Below are 17,637 nucleotides of genomic sequence, written 5' to 3'. Positions count from 1 at the left end.
GAGTCTTGACGCCTCCACATAAATTTGACGGTGGCGTCAAGCTAAGGTTACTGTTACATGGATCGGACTCGGTTGATCTGACCATCCGAAACTGGAAACGGATCCGAGACAGTGGCCATGAACGTGGATCTGGGAAAAAGAATGGAATGTTGGATCAGGTTAGTAGATAATAGCCCTTTTTCCTGCTTTACCGTTGTGTACCTTTTCTTCCGAATTCCAATACTGTGCCTGGATCTAGGTTGAATCTATAAAGATTAGGAACCTTCAATTTTGGATCCAAAGTATTTTGGCTAAACTCATCTCTAGATCCAAAATTGAAACTTCCCCCTAGTCCCAGGTCCAGGACTGCTTTAAGACGGTGTAAGGCAGGATATCCATCAATTAGGTGTCGAACATCTGCCATTTGCAGTATAGATGAGTAGTACCTGTAAGAATCGAATCGAACAGTACCCAATTTAAATGTTGGATTTACAATCTCTCTCTCTCTCTCTCTCTCTCTCTATCTTTGTTGGCACTTACTAGAAATCATGTATGCAGACCAGATTTTGAATTAGTAGTACTTAATTCAAATTTTGTATTTACAATCTCTCTCTCTCTCTCTTGGTTGGCACCTCGTTTTATCTTAAGGAGCCAGCTTAATTTCAACTCTAGCTCCATGTGCCCCGTGTAACTGACTGGGCTGGAGGGCTAAGTAAAACGCCGGTAGTCAGTTTGATTTTGATATATGCTACTCTTTTAGACTGCAAATGGTGAATGCGCTGAATACTAGTCGACGAGTGTCCAACTTTCCATCCAAGCCCAGCCAATCAATCACCTAATCGCCAACTCTAGCTCCATATTGAGGTAGCAAGCGTGTTTTTCGCCATTATGCATTTCTTTGTAGGTTTAGACCATTGGGAAACATCGAATAAGAACACATAACGTTGTGCCACATAAACTGGCAGACCAACAAATGTTATACCTTAAGATGATTAGATCACTCAGCGAAGGGATTATAACTAAAATGATCGATTTCAAAAGTTTGAATTATTGTCCTCCGTCATGAATAACAAAGAAGATTAAGTGGGAAAATTCTCAGTAACAATGTGAACAACTAATGAGCATTGCTTAGCAAGGTCTTTGTCCAAACTGGCTGGTGTATTGGATATGAAAAACCCTTCAAGATGAACCAATCGAGTATTCAATTCCCAGAATTTACTTTTATTAACATAGATCACTGCCCAATCCAACTTTGATCGTTAGAATGTGCCAACTTTTATTTTGAATTTTTCTTCCCCTTTGGACCAAATTCATCTTCCACTTTCCCTCAATCAAACGAAGTCTGTCCTTGAGATCATAGAACAACATTATTCAAAAACCAACGTACAGAAAGTGGGATAAGCTTACTCTTGAATTGGCTAAGTCCCTTCGTGTAAGATCGTCTAGTGTGTTCTTTTCTTTAGTCTTCAACACTCCTAATTCAGCAAGGCAGACTTATGCTGAGTGTTGAACCTATGAATAATTATGCCACAAACGTGTCTTCTTATAGCAGACAGATGTGTGATACTTTGTATCAAAGTAAGTTGCAAGGCTGCCATTGAGACCTCTGAAAGACTCATTCAGATGGAGGAAATTTTGAGAACTCTCATCAATTACTCAGTCCGAACAAAGGATAAAGGTGATGACAACAGTGAACGTGGAGGAAAGGACTACTATGGCCGAACATGTAGAATGAACTCCAAGCAGCCAATGTGGAGTAGTCGACATAACGGCTTAGGATGGGGGTTGGTAGGCAGCCAGTCTTGATTTAGAGTGTTATAGGCATCAACCTTTTGTGATGCAAAAGAAGGTCATCAGAGCATTGAAATGCAGCCCCTATACCATAAGAGGACAAGGGGTTTGTAGGGGTGAACAACGAGTCAAGCTACTCGACCTCGACTCGTGAACGAGTTCGAGCTCGAGTTCATGAGTCAACTCGTTCAAATAATCGAGTTGAGTTCGAGTTCAACATGTAACTGCCGAGTCGAGCTCAACCCTTAATCAAGTTTGTCGAGCCTTAATCAAGTCCATACATTCAAAAGAGTTTAGAGTTTGTTGAGCTCGAGTTCAACACATAACGATGAATATTAATTTTATTCAAACGAGTTTGTCGAGCCTTAATTAAATTGAACTCGAGCTCAACACGTAACGATGAATATCAATTCTATTCAAACGAGTTTGTCGAGCCTTAATCGAGTCGAGCTCGAGCTCAACATGTAACTGCCAAGTCAAGATCGAGACGCTTCTGTTGAGTTATTCTCGAGCTCGAGCTAACTGAACTGGGGCTCCACTTGGCTCGTGTTTACCCCTAAAGGTTAGATGGAAGCTTCAACTCTATGATGAGTGGTGATGATGAGTGGTGATTCTCTTTCACTCATAAAAAAATGTCTCTCTAATGGCACCTACAAAACTTTGCCATTGCTATTCACCAACAAATGAAAAAAGAGCTCAATGGGAAAAAAAAAAACCCTTCCAATGTACATTGGCTAGTTAGTTTGAGAGTTACAACAACGCCTTTGCCAAACGTGGAGGGTTCGCAAATATGTCAACCCTTCTTGACTCTGCTATTTGATGTGAAGAATATGTCTAAAGAAACAAGTTGTTCAACTCAATGTTTAAAAACCTTGTGACCGGGGATTCGATCCATACACTGGTGACTTGTGACTCAGCAAGTCAACTCGGCGACTCAAATGAGTTTTGTTAGCTTTTGTTTTTGAAGGCAAACAGTATATAAATTGTAATTTAAGCATAAAGAGGTTGTAGAATGATCTGATTATATATGCACTTGATAAACAATTCTAATAACATGAAAGTAGAGTCATAAGAAAGTTAGATTTATTCATTTGGTGACAAAACCCAACGGTTAATCATGGGGCTTGTTAAACAGTGTTTCTGCAAGAATAAAAAGTTGAATAGTAGTTCTTTAAATATTTTCTTACATTTAGTGGACTGATTTTGTAATTGTTATGTTGCCAACCCTAATCTCTTTTAAGAGATTAGGGTCACGTGAATAAGAAAGAAAGTGTTTTTTTTCTCTCTCTCTCTAGTCCTCTTCTTCCTCCAATATTCAACATAGTATCAGAGCAATAGACCTAGGGCTGTGTGATCTAGGGTTTCACGCCTAGGGTTTCCTTCTCCTCTCATCTCTCCTCTCTTCTGCCAAACTAGGGTTTCACACTTAGGGTTCTTGCTGTTTACAAAACAAGCAAGTTGAGTGGTTGGTTGGATAGGGGCAAATCACGTTTTTAACATGTGAAAACGTGATTAGCACCCTTGTGTTGCTGTTGTTGTCGTGAAGTTGCTGAAAGCTGTTGCCGTTGAAGCTTATCACGTCATTGAAATGGTGAATTAGATCAGACCTTGCTGCAAAATCAAATCTAACTCAAGTGCAGCTGTGGAAGATGTTCAAGCCAAAGAATGTCGGATCTGCTAGGGCAGTCTGATTTGTTTAGCCGTGTGGTGCCTGGTGGATTCTTACAAGCAAAGGCATGTTTGTGTGGGCAGGTTCAGTCTTTTTCCTGCATCGTTGAAGTGAGACAAGTCTGAAATTGTATGGAGTAGGCAGATTTCTGTTTTCTCTCTGCATCGTTGAAGTGAGACTGGTTTTCTCTATTGTCAAACTTGTGCTTGTTTGCTACCTATTATCGATATCTGAAAGTGCTGCCTACTATCCACGTTTGAAAACAGTCCGCCAATTTGTTTTGTGGTTGTGTTCAACCTGATTCTTAAGTGGATCTCGTGGAGGTTATTATTGCTGTAATCAGATTTTTATGTTGATCGTGTGGGGCAGAGTCAATCCACTGCTTGTGGATATAATTTGACGTGAGGAGCAGAATGATCTACAAATCATGGATATGAAATATATTAATTGAGGTCTCATTAGTTGTGGACTGCTACTAATCGTAAAGTTCCAGCTTGTGTTGCAGCCATCGGCTGAAATTATTTTGTTGAGTTGCTGCCTGAGTTTGTGCCTATGTTGCTGCCTGTTTTAGTGAATTTCTGAGTTGATGATTGGAGCCATAAGTGCGTTCCGGATTCTTCTATGTTGTCGTGCCTTGGTTGAAGTTAACTACTGCACCTTATACATACATATTGTGAGTACAATTCTGGTTGGAATTTTACTATGGCTAATGGTAATGTGTCTAAGGGTTCCAATGACTACAAGATGGCAGAAAATTCCTTCTCATATGCCAGCATAACTGTGGTAGACTCTTCCTTCTCTGTTGGTGCTCCTATCGATGACCTTGATATGATGTGGATGATAGATTCTGGCGCCTCCAGGCACTGTTGTAATCAACCACATATTTTTTCATCATTAGTCAGGTTCTCTACACCACAGCATGTCAGACTGGCTGATGGCAAACTATCTCTTGTATTGGGCAGTGGTGATATTTATCTCTCACATTTAGGCACTATTACCCATGTGCTCTATGCTCCACAGTTTCCTGTTAATTTGTTATCTGTTAAGCAGCTGACTATTGATTTAAAGCGTAGAGTCATTTTTTACCCTGGTACATGTTCTTTTGAGGACTTACTAACTGGGAAGATGATTGGTGGCAGCCATGAACGTGACTCTATTTTTTGTATGTCCCAGTAATGTTGCTGCATCTTCATTCTCCTCAAAGCCATCTTCGTCGCATGCTTCCAAGTATTACTATATCAGAGTTCTTCATATGTGATGCTTGCCAATTAGGCAAACATACACAAAGTAGCTTTCCTTCGAGTCAAGAACCATCTAGTCAAAGTCCATTTGATCACCTTCATGTGGATGTGTGGGGTCCTAGTCGGGTTCCTTTTCACTCGCGTTTTCGGTATTATCTTGTTTTGGTTGATGATTTTACTCGAGTCAGTTAGGTATTCTTGTTACGGGAAAGATCCGAAGTCATATGTATTCTTCCTAAATTTGTCAAGGAAATAAAAACTCAGTTTGGTTTCATTGTCAAAAATATTCGCACTGATAATGCTTTTGAATTCAAATCTTTCGTTCTACTTCAGTTTTATGCCAATCATGCAATTCGACCTCAATATACTTGTCCACACACATCCCAACAAAATGGTGTTGTCAAACGCAAACATCGACAACTCCCACATGTGGCATGTACCCTCGTGCTGCATTCTCACATGTCTGTCTACTTTTGGGGGGATGCTATTCTTACTGCATGTTACCTCATTAACAGATTACCCTCGTCAGCCATCCAAGACTGTATTCTCATTCAACTTTTATATCCAAATCGACCACTATTTCATATACCTCCCAAAGCATTTGGATGCACTTGCTTTGCACACATCCTAGGCCCAGACAAAAACAAACTTGCTGCCGAAGCAATCAAATGTGTATTTTTATTGGATACTTTACCAATCAAAAAAGATATAAGTGCTTTGATCCCCAGACCAAGAAAGAGATTATCAGTGCGGATGTTACATTTTTTGAGTCTCGTCCTTATTTTTCTCCTTCGAATCCTTTTCTGTCTGAGATTCCTAACCTGTTCCTCTTCCCATTCCACCAGTGTTCCTTGAGTCCTTACCGCCATCTCAACCTATGTCACATGAACGTTTCTTTGATCTTCCATTGGTTTACACTCGTTGTCTTGGTCTCTCTTCCAACCGCCTACCAACATCTTCTCAAGAGGTAAATTCCACTGATCAGACTGATTCAGGTTCAAATGATGAACATTATGCATATGATCTCCCTATTGCTATTCATAAGGGAAAGCGATAGTGCACACTACACCTGATTTCTAATTCTATCTCCACTAACCATTTGAGTACAAGTTTGGTGCAGTTTGATCGAGCTCTGTTTAGTCACATGATCCCTTCTTCTCACCATCAAGCCCTATTAGATTCACGATGGCGGCATGCCATACAGGAGGAAACGGATGCTCTTATCTCTCGAGAGACTTGGGAATTGGTGGATCCACCGAGGCACTGTGATGTGGTTGGCTCCAAGTGGGTGTTCTCCATCAAGTATCATTCTGATGGTTCAGTTGAACGGTTCAAGGCACGTCTAGTCGCTAAAGGATATACACAGACTTATGGTGTCGATTTCTTTGAAGTCTTTTCACCTGTGGCTCGATTGAGCTCTATTCGACTTATTATATCTCTTGTTGTCCAGCGACAATGACCTTTATTTTAGCTGGACGTGAAAAATGTTTTCTATATGGAGATTTTTATGAAACTTTCTATATGTAGCAACCACCTGGTTTTGAGAGACAGGGGGAGTGTTCCAAGGTATGCAAATTAAAGAAGGCTATTTATGGGCTTAAACAGAGTCCTCGTGCATGGTTTCATAAGCTATCTGAGGTCGTATCTAGATGTGGTTTTCGTCGGTCTCAACTTGATCACTCATTGTTTATCAAGCAAGGTACATCTAGTATAGTGATATTAATTGTTTACATTGATGATGTTGTTCTCATTGGGGAAAGTGATCAAGAGATAGCTCAGACAAAGGAGTTTCTTCAGAAACACTTTGTCATAAAAGACCTTGGACAACTCCGTTATTTTCTTGGTATTGTGGTGACCCGTAATTGTAAAGGAGTTGTGGTATCTTAGAAAAAATATGCTTTGGATCTTTTGCAAGAAACAAGTTTATTGGGGGCTAAACTTGCAACTCTCCCCATGAACTCTCACATTCATATACATGATGATGAATCAGAGCTTTTTGACTCTAAATCTTACAGATCTCTAATAGGAAAACTGCTATTTAACTGTCATTCGCCCTGACATTAGCTTCGCTGTGAATAAACTAAGTTAATTCATGGCAAAAACCTAGAAAAGTTCATTGGAACACTACTCTAATGGTTGTCAGATACCTGAAATCAACCCTAAGAAAGGGGTTATGGTTTAAAAAGGGAGAAAGTGTTGACATTGAAGCATATAGTGATGCTGATTTCTTGGAGGAGCAAGAAGCAGAATGTGGTGGATCGATCTAGTGCTGAGTCGAAATATAGGGCTACGACTCAAATTGCGGCTGAAATGTCATGGGTCAGATCATTACTTTTAGAGTTGGGTGTTTCAGTGAATCTCCTAATAAAAATGTATTGTGACAACAAGGCAGCTACCTATATTGCTAACAATTATGTTTTTCATGAGAGGACAAAACATATTGAAGTGGATTACCACTATGTTCGGGATTTAGTTCAAGAAAGAATTATTAGCACTATTCATGTCTCCTTTGAAGATCAAACACCAAGACTCTTCCCATAGGCGATTTCCTGAGAGGTTGTAACAAGCTGAGCATGATTGATATCTATGCTCCAGCTTGAGGGGGAGTCTTAAAGAGTGTTTCTGTAATATTAGAAAGTTGAATAGTAGTTCTTTAAATATTTTCTTTTATTTAGTGAACTGATTTTGTAATTGTTTTGTTGCCAACTCTAATCTCTTTTAATATGAGATTAAGGTCAGGTGAATAAGAAAGAAAGTGTTTATTTTTTCTCTCTCTCTCTCTCGTCCCTTTCTTCCTCCAATATTCAACAGGGCTATCTATGATGAAACTCACTCCCACACATAAAACAGACAAGAGAACAAAGTTTTGTACGTGGTTCGGCTTACAGCCTCCGTCAACTAAGGGAGAACAACACAAACTTTTTCGTTTCTCTGTTTTTTGTACATAATATTTGCTTCAATGGAAGGGATGAAGATGACAATGGAAATGCTCACAACTACTATGGCAACATGCGCAACACCTTGCACCTTAATGCCTTGACACACGGGAAAGATGCTCAAATGTCAGTCAAATAGCAAGAATATAGCATCTTTTGAACTTGTTTTGTAGGAATATGTGTTCCAAGTGTTATAACCTGACCCACTCCTGGGTTGGAGCCCCTAGTTCGGCGGATCTCAACCACCCCCTAGTAGTTTTGGCTCCAACTCTATAAAGGATAGGAACTAGAATAATCATCTCATTAATGACCCCCTTTATAAACCCTAAAAGATTCTTCACAATCTTCGATACGAGGCTAAACATTTGGGGCATTACAATCCACCCCCTTAAGGCACACGCGTCCGCGCATGTGAGACCTCAAGTTAGAGTGTTGCAACTGCTCTGATACCACTGTAACAACCTGACCCATTCCTGTGCTCGAGCCCCTGGATCGGCGGATCTCAACCAGCCCCCTAGCAGTTTGGGCTCCAACTTTAGAAAGGTTAGGAACCAGAACAATCATCTCATTAATGACCTCTTTTATAAACCCTTGAAGATTCCTCACAATATTCGATACGAGACTAAACATTTGGGGCGTTACACCAAAGACAACTAGTTGTTAATGATTGGTCGTCGTGCTTCAATATTTGGAATGCGGTGTTCGACACTCATAACAGATTGTTACTATCCAATGGTTCTGTCCTAAAATTTGGCTAAATTCATAAAGCACTATGTTACCGAGTTTCATGAATCTGCCCTAAAATTGCTAAATAAGATCAACTTTTTTTATTATAAAGATTATTACTTTCATGGTCTTAAGGAGAAAGTTTGGATTAAGTTGTGTTCATGGAGCCCGCTGCAGTTTTGCTTAATGGTATGCTTCATTTGGGCTTGGACGCAGATCCAATGCCTACACTTTACTCAGATTCATAGCCCGGGTCTGAATCATCCAGGCCAGTCGCCATGGTCGTCCATGTTAACTGCAGTTCCAATGAAAACGTATATAAACCCAACGTTGTCGGTATCCATGTCAGGTGCAACTCATTTCACATAGATAAACGGCCTGGTTGCAACACTCACATATATTTATATCCAAGACTTTATGGGAATAATTTTTAGGCTGTCGATACGACGGGCATCAAAAGTTTTAAATCTAAAAATCAAACTACTTTTTAAGTGTCTGAAATACCCTTTGAAAAGGGTTGTGGTTTAAGGAAATTCATTTTGTCTTCCTATTTTTTCTCCATCCTCCTTTGAACTACATTTTTGGGCTCTAATGTGTAATGTCTGATCTTCTTAAAAATTCATGGGCTAAATAACCTATATAGATCTACCATATGAAGGTATAGCAGCTACCTTGTTTCTCTCTCTCTCTCTCTCTCTCTCTCTATATATATATATATATATATATATATATATATATATATATAGCATTCTTTGGTTCCACTCCAATCCTTATAGGAGGAGGTCCTCCATTTTAGCGACAAGGGTATTTTAGTCATTTTGGCTTTCATCATGATTGGTCTCCATGAAGAAACATAACATATAAACTGCTGATATTCACTATTCAGGTGGTGAAGTGGGCGCCAGCAGCTGGAAATTCAGTCGCTTTCTCTGGTCGCAACGTGTATAAGCCAAGGAAGCAGCGACACAGTGGTAGCGTCGGGGTTTCACATTGTCTGGCCACGGACGCATTATATGCCTTTCTCATATAAAAATAAATAAATAAATAAAGTGAGATTAGTACCTCACTTTCGTCACCTACTTTGCATTTATATTTTCAGTATCTTTGAAATTGCCCGGTTCTCATGTGGTTGCTAAAGGTCGCAGAAATTTCTCTCATATTGTGGAAAGTTTGGAACCCAACAAACATACGAGACAAAGGTTTGTTGGGGATTATTCAACTAAGATTGAGACAAAAGGTTTTGGACGGATTATTAGGACATTAGACAAATCAAGATCTTAGGGAGAACTTTTTAAATAAGATGATGCAATCAGCAAATTTTAGAACGTGGCTCATGGAGAAAAGTTTCTTTTGGCGAAGAGAACAGGTAAGAACATAGTCGGCAAACCGGTCTCTCTGACTCGGATCGACTGATGACTGGGTCATTAGGTCATTGAGTTGACTCGCCGACTCAGTTGAGTTTAAAAATAACTTGAATTTGGCAAGTCAGGATGAGTCAGGGCCGAGTCGAGGACGAGTCGGACCAAGTCAGCCGAGTTAGGGGTGAACCGAACCAACCGTAACTAGTGGCTAGGTTTTCTAGCTATTCTAGATGGATTCCACTTACGTTTTTTAAACAATATTTGGACTGACATCATAGAATAAAAACGACTGAAAAAAAAACCATTTCAGCCTGAATATCTCTTTTTTTTTCCAAATCCGGTCTGATGTTTATGTATATTCAAAATCAAATTTGATCGGATGTCATTTCTTACATTCAATTCCAATCTGATTTCTTAATAAGATATTAAATTTTATTCATATCTATTTTTTTTTGGAAGGGTTGGGTCAAAATATCCGATCCAAATGAGATACATTGACGTTCTTAATTGAACATCCCTAACAAAAACTGGTAGAAAACTAATCTGGCTAATTAGAAAAAGGTCGTAAACCCAGAACTGATGGAGTGAGTATAGGAAGCTGAACTGAATCCGCGGGCTGCCCATTGGGTGAATTGGCAGATCGAGGTGAGTGAATCAGTCGATTAATTAATTCACTGATCCTCCTAACCAGATGTAAATAAACCCAAAAAATTCATTAAGATAAACAAAGAGCGGGAAAAATCTGTAAAAAAAAAATTAATAAAAAAGTACAATAATATTTTATTCAGTACGAATTGGTAGCCGGACTAATGGTTATGAGTTAAAATTTTATTTGATATTTTATCAAGTTAATGAACCATTTGTAGTGTAAAATTACCTTAATGATAATAATAATAATAATCTTTAAAACTTTACCATGAAGCCGTGCTTGTATTCTGCCGTTTTCAGATCTGCCTGGGCAGTAGCTAACAGGTACGGAACTGCCAATTCAATGTGTCTGAATATTTATGTGCCCGGACGTTCTATGATAGTAATATATATTATCCGACCCGCCATTTTCTCTAAAATGGCGTTCTATATTCATCTCCTTAATGAAGTGGAAAAAAAGTGTGTCAGAACTTTAGAATAAAGAATGCTGTTAATATCATTTTCACATATATTTCTTTTTCATTTTACATCACATTGACTAAAAAAACTATACTTTTTAGTCGTGTTTGGAGGTTGTAGCTCATTTCAGCTTGGTGATGCATTTAAGAGAAGCGCAACAACATGGTCTTTAAGGGCACATTCTTTTCGTCGGAGTCTATAACTCGTCTTGTGTAGGGTGATGTTCATTTTGCCATTTAGCTGCGGCGTCGTTCTCTTCTACAGTTGGGTGATGTTGCCGTTTGTCTTTCCACCTCTCTTATTTTGTTTTTTCTGTATGTCGTTTTGTATATTTTCTCTTTTGTCTTTGTCTTGTGGTTTGTTACTGTATCTAGGAGACTTCTTGTCTTTAAATTTTGATATACATTTTCATTTTATCAGCTCTTTCTCTCTCTCTCTTTATATATATATATATATATATATATATATATATATATATATATATATATATATATATATATATATATATATATATATATGCGCAAACAAATCAAGCACTACATATAGATTTCCTTAAAAATTCATTATATCTTTCTGTTCATTTAACACTCACCCTCACCCCCACCTTGCGTGTTACTCTAATGGTGAGCTGTTTTTAAATTAGTTTTTTTTTTTAATTAATTTCAAAAGGATAAAAAGGGGGACATTGGTGAAATTATAAAATAAGGAATATCTTTTTGAGTCTTTTCACTTTTTTTTAATTTAAAAAAAAAAGTTTCTTTTTTTTCATTAAACATGGACATTTTCATCATTAAGTGGGGATGATGACGGAAGACGTAAGCCAATATGTCATCTTCCAACATTCAATTATTAGGTGGCTGCCTCACAAGAATTTAAAAATTTATAACATTGGATTCTTTTGGAAGCTCTCTCTCTCTGTACTACACTTGCCTGCAACTTGTACTCTCTCCTGTGTTAAAAAGCCATTAAAGCCGGGATTAATTCTCTTCTTCTTCTTCTTCTTTCTTGGGAAAGGGAACCCACATCTCCAAGCCCACAGCTTGCATTTTTACCATGGATCTCCAACTATGGGTGCTGGTGGTTCAGGTTAATCCGACTGCTTGAGTGAAAGCGGAAGCTCTCCGTCATTTCTTGGGGACATCTTATTTTAATCCAACTTGGTTCACATACAAGAAATGTGACTAATCAGCCTCATTTTGAAAATGGTTGGTTGGGTTTTTTTTCCCTCTCTTTTTCTCTCTCATATTCTCTCTCTTAAATTGATGTGTTTTAGAGAGAGAAGAAGAACTGAGAAACCCATCTTATGTCTATGAAATGAAATGTATCGAGCATCGATGATGTCTAAATATTTAAAATTCATGACTAAATATGCCATGAACTCTCTCACTAAAAGCACCAAATATAGTCGTCCTATACCATATGGATTTCATCATTTTTACGAGTTTTTCATATGTCGTTCTGGTATGTTTTAGATGTCCCAAACTAATCGTAATATTAGTACTTTGCCTTTTCATTGGCAAGATGGGATTATGCAAACTTTTACCATATTATGTCCCGGAAGTCATAAATCTGACTTGTCGGCTGTCACATTTATATTTTCTTAGCAAACATGATGACATATATATTGCCCTTTCGGTCAAGCTTATGATTATGAAAATAAAATAAACTTATGCTTACTTCTCTTAAAAAATGTAGTCTGACTTTTTTGATGACTTTTTATCCTGATAAATTTGTGGACAATTTCCCTTACTGTGACGTCATCTGCAGTGGGACTTTTTATCGAGAAGACCAATCAAACGTCGGTTGCATGATATTTTTCCATGTCAAATGCTGCCATGAAACTTCTTTTAGCGTGTTTGAATTTGAGTTTTACCATCCTTTGTTTCTTTATTTCAAATCATGTGCGGGACAACTATATCTCTACATCGTGTCTCTTCTACCAACTTTATGCTCTCGATTCTCATACGTTATATTAAAATAAATTGTTGAAACGATCAAGCAAAAGATTTTGCTCACAATCCTTACACACTTCAAGGACCGTAACAGTTTTAAATTTATTTTAATTTTCTATGATTTTTCTTCCTGAGTAGTGTCATCTGAATCCGCCTCGGTTGGCATGAATCAAACGATTCTAATTGAATCGGTACTTAACCGATTCGTTATGTTTGATTTTCTTTACAAGTAGCAGTTTAAGATTCTTTGTCTGGACTTTTTTGATGTTTCATTAATTAGTAATATAAGTTTTTATTTTGTCCACATAGGATTTCTTAATTTAACTCTTTATTTGGAGATTTTAATGCTTCGTAGTGATGAAGAACTCCTTAGGAAATAAACAAATCAATTGATTTGCTCTTCAAAAGTAAAGAGGAGGACCGGGGCCTTGAATGGTATCCAAATCATTTTTTAAATCCAAATCTAATCCAATTTTTTAATATAGTATTAAATTCTTTTTGAATCAGTTTAATGGAATATTTAGTCTAAATTAGATCCATTGGCAACCCCAGATCCATTCAAAAGTCCAAATTTCAAAATCTATGGATTGGGTGTGACATGACTTTACTATTATTGCAAAAGATTCACATTTATCAAAGTAAGGATCTCAAGCCTGACTTGCATTTGAGATCTCCATTTTTACCAAGTTGCATTTCAAAAGATCAGGGAAAGTGGAGATCAAATGTAGAACCTTGTGGACTCTAAAACAGTGATTAAATGATTTATATATACAAATTTCATTAATTTTAAATTTTTTACATATAAACGCCCCTTAAATTCTGAAATTTAAACTTACAATGCCTCTTAGCCAGAAATTTCCGGCTCCGCCACTGCTACAAACATACATAATAGAGCTAAATTTCCCCTTATCTTGCATTTTTCTCACCTTTTATCCTGAAAAAGGAGTAAAAAATTCATAAAATGCAATGCCTTCTCTACTGTGCATTTAAAAATACGGATACATGCAAATATATAGAGAAAAACAAACCTTGACCCTGTTTTGATGTAGCATACCATCATTGACTTCTCATATGCTGATGTGCATGACCATAGTAAATTGAGAAAATGAGTTAGGTCCTTAACCTTTTAAGACCTGTCTTCTAGGACAGATAATCAACTCCTAAAGGGTGTTTGATAAGACGAACAATATGTTCTCCGTCCGAATACATATATGTCGTTTGGCAACTGTAATATTGTTTCATAAATCTACCCTAAAAATTAAATTCATATCAGATAATATTTCTCAATCTTTGAGCAAATTCATATAGCAATAACGGCCACATATTGTCCGGACTTCTCATATATATATTCTCTTATCAAACCAACCCCAGATTTGAATCAAAAGGGCTTTATGAAAATTAGAACCACTTTTTTTTTTTTTTTTTGAAAAACTTAGAGATTGTTTGGCAATGAAACAGTTTGTAATTGTTCTATATTCTTTTTAAGGTGTTTCATAAATTTGTTTTATTTTTTTTCTCATATTTATGAAAGAATTATATGCGATTCCATTTGCCAGAACGAGTTACTTTGAAAACGTCCTTTTCTCAAAATTAGATTTATTTAACTATTACCTAAACACACTTTACGCGGTAAGATAAAACATAATTTTAGCTCCAAAACTCACTTAAGACTGTCATCCAAAACTTCCCACAAGGTTTCGAGGTCAAGTAAATAAGCTTGTTTGATAAGTGGTGGCGTTCTCGGCGGCCCAAAATTCAGTCGATCGATGGATCTTATTTCCTCAAAAACGGCGCCGTCACGGTGAAACTTCAGAGAAAGCAAAGGGGTATCAGTAAAAATGGAGGAACTCCCACTTGTAGACAGGCGAACAGACGCACGCAGCATTCTATCTGTCAAAAGTCAGCCGTGTTGGTTTTCCGTGGACTCCATGAATGTGTGAATTTGAGAACTTCTTCCTTTTCGGGTTAATTTGTCTTTGTTTAAGCCAATCTGGTCTGATGACCACACTGCACATTTTTAACAGGAAAATCAGAAGAAGAAGAAAGCAATCCCCTTCGAATCAGTTCCTGGTCTTGAAGCTTTAAAAAAAGGACCAACATGTAGGCCGCATCTCACCACGTGGTTACCAATAATATCGTTTCTGATGAATCACCAGTTTTACGGTTTTCAAGGAGAAATAGAGAAACAGATCGATCTTGGTGTTTGGTGTTTAGCTTCTGTTAATGTCTTAATGATCCCTTCTGTGCTGTCCATTAAAGTTTAAACAATTCTTTAAGTTGTTTTTGAACCAGAAGACTTCGGTTAAAATTTTGAATGCCGAGAGACGTGGATGGGCGTCGAGAGAGAGAGAGGGGGAGGACGGGTCCCACGAGACTCGTCTGGTAGAAGCAACGAATCGTCTCTGTTCTACCCATCAAATAAAACCGTGAAACCAAAGACGGGGAGGGAAAGAGAGATCTGAAGCAGAGACGCAGAAACAGGAAACTCGTTATTTTGGACTCATTGTCCTCCCTCACAGTCTGCAGGAAGAACGAGAGAGAGAGAGAGAGAGAGAGGACGCTTCCCTCCATGGACTGCGAAGGGCATTCATCTGGGCCTTGTGCATATCTGCTCTGATTCTCTTATCAATTAATGCAGTTCGATTCTTCGCAGAGAAAACCGCCGCTCTGGTCCTCCATGAAAATCATAACCGTCAAAACTCGATAACTCAGAAGGAAGAGAACAAGTCAGTGAGTTTCTCTCTCTCTCTTACCCTCCCCCTCACTCTCCCCTTCTCTTTTTGTCTACATCTCTCTGTTGACGACCACCGTTGTAATTGGGGTTTAGATGAGAAACCTGAAATGGGTTTTGCTTCCTTCACAGATCTGAGAAGTGGGCATCGATCGGATTTTTCGTTGGTGGCGGCACTAGTCCGACGGGAAGGATGGGGGTTTCAGCCTAAACCAGAAACTGGGGAGTGGAGGAGACATCATTACTACGACCATCTCCATCCCCAACGAGATTGACCTTGCAGCGGGAGACAGGGAGAGATGCCTCCGTCCTCGCAGGATAATTTCCCCTCCACACCGGGGAAGGTGAAGATCGACCGGACGCATCACGGCCTCTTTCGTCAATTCACTCGGTTGGTCACGTCTTGTTCCTCGCCTTGCATTTTCTGGTTCCTCTTCTTCTTCGTCTTCGCAATGCTCTTTGTCCTAACCAAGGAAGCCTTCCTCCACTTCTCCCCCACCCACAATGGCCCCGCCAACAACCCGGTAAATGTCCCGACGAAAAGACAGGCTCTGCTGATCCAATCTTCCTCTTGGGGCGGCCCTCTTTGGGAGAAGCAGGTGAGAAAATCGTGCCACCGGAAGCGGAGCGACGGCTTGATCGTTCTGGTTACCGGCGGCGCCGGATTCATCGGCACCCATGTTTCCCTCGCCCTCAAGAAGCGGGGCGACGGCCTCGTCGGCCTCGACAACTTTAATGACTATTACGACCCCTCGCTCAAGCGTGCACGCGAGACCTTGCTCAACAAGCACGGCGTCTTCGTCGTCGATGGCGACATCAACGACGCCCACCTCCTCGCCAAGCTCTTCGAACTCGTTCCTTTCACCCATGTAATGCACCTTGCCGCGCAGGCGGGCGTTCGCTACGCGATTGAAAACCCATCTTCCTACGTTAGAAGCAACGTCGCTGGGCTGGTCGCGCTCTTGGAGGCCGCCAAATCTGCGAATCCCCAACCGGCCTTCGTCTGGGCATCATCCAGTTCTGTCTACGGGCTCAACGTGAAGGTCCCCTTCTCTGAATCTGATCGAACCGATCAACCTGCAAGTCTCTATGCAGCGACGAAGAAGGCTGGCGAGGAAATCACTCATGTTTATAACCATATCTACGGTTTATCCATCACCGGCCTTCGGTTCTTCACTGTATACGGCCCCTGGGGCAGGCCAGACATGGCCTACTTCTTCTTCACCCGCAACATTCTGCAGGGGAAGGAAGTTGTGGTCTATCAGAGGAAGGATCGCCAGCAACTCTCCCGGGATTTCACCTACATTGATGATGTTGTCCGAGGGTGTATTGCGGCTCTGGACAAGGCCGGTAAGAGCACGGGCAGCGGAGGGAAAAAGAAGGGGAAGGCCAATTACAAGATATACAATCTGGGGAACACGTCGCCTCTTGGGGTGCCCACTTTGGTGAACATACTGGAGCGCCACCTGAGAGTGAAGGCGAGGAGGAACGTGGTGGAGATGCCTGCTAATGGTGATGTGCCTTTCACACATGCCAACATAACGCTTGCGAGTCTAGAGCTTGGCTACAGGCCTACAACTGATCTGCAGACCGGCCTGAAGAAGTTTGTCAATTGGTACCTCGACTACTATGGATATAAGAGCAAGAGTGGCGGCAAGAATAAACAGTAACAAAATCGCAAGAGGATATGGATTCTTGATTGAATTAGAAAAATTCTTTGCTTTTCCTTTTCTTTCTTTTTCGCCTGTTTATTGGTTCAATTTGTCTTGCTCTCTCTCTCGATTTATACGCTTGGTTTAGTTCAAATAGTTGCTGTTCTATCTCCCTGTTTGATTTTTGGTTCTTGTGTGCACTTCTCAGTGATAGGAGGTTCATCTTATGCAGACTCTGTATAGTTTTCCTGTAAAGCATGAGTATCGGGTTCTTTTTCTCTTTCTCTCCTTTTCAACTTTGTTCTTCTTCTTGTTGTTGCTACTATTATTCCTAAGGAATCTTTCATCATGTCAAATGGAAGGAGGTGCCATGAAATAAGGGGGAAGCACCAACTTTAGTTTTTTGTTGTTGCTTTACTCTGTTTTTTATTCATGGAGAATAAAAGATCTTTGCTTACAAGGTAATCATTGTTGTCCCTTGGTGGATGGTTT

At 39.5% G+C, this 17,637-nt stretch overlaps 1 protein-coding gene across 2 annotated transcripts; it reads left to right on the top strand.

The window, feature by feature from the left end:
- Nucleotides 1-15,124: 15,124 nt before the first annotated feature.
- Nucleotides 15,125-17,423, top strand: LOC116245710 (UDP-glucuronate 4-epimerase 1-like). 2 transcript variants are annotated; one of them, XM_031617221.2, is made up of 2 exons: nucleotides 15,125-15,488; nucleotides 15,626-17,423. In XM_031617221.2, the coding sequence occupies exon 2, from the start codon at nucleotides 15,793-15,795 to the stop codon at nucleotides 17,161-17,163; it is 1,371 nt and encodes a 456-aa protein (XP_031473081.1). In that variant the 5' UTR covers nucleotides 15,125-15,488; nucleotides 15,626-15,792; the 3' UTR covers nucleotides 17,164-17,423. The 2 variants fall into 2 exon arrangements, with proteins under 2 accessions (XP_031473081.1, XP_031473082.1); XM_031617222.2 differs by having other exon boundaries at nucleotides 15,125-15,492.
- Nucleotides 17,424-17,637: the final 214 nt, after the last annotated feature.

The sequence above is a fragment of the Nymphaea colorata genome, chromosome 1 (genome assembly GCF_008831285.2).
Source record: "Nymphaea colorata isolate Beijing-Zhang1983 chromosome 1, ASM883128v2, whole genome shotgun sequence".
Lineage (NCBI taxonomy): Eukaryota > Viridiplantae > Streptophyta > Magnoliopsida > Nymphaeales > Nymphaeaceae > Nymphaea > Nymphaea colorata.
Note: the sequence above shows the minus strand (reverse complement) of the source record. Positions and strands in the feature narration are given on the sequence as shown.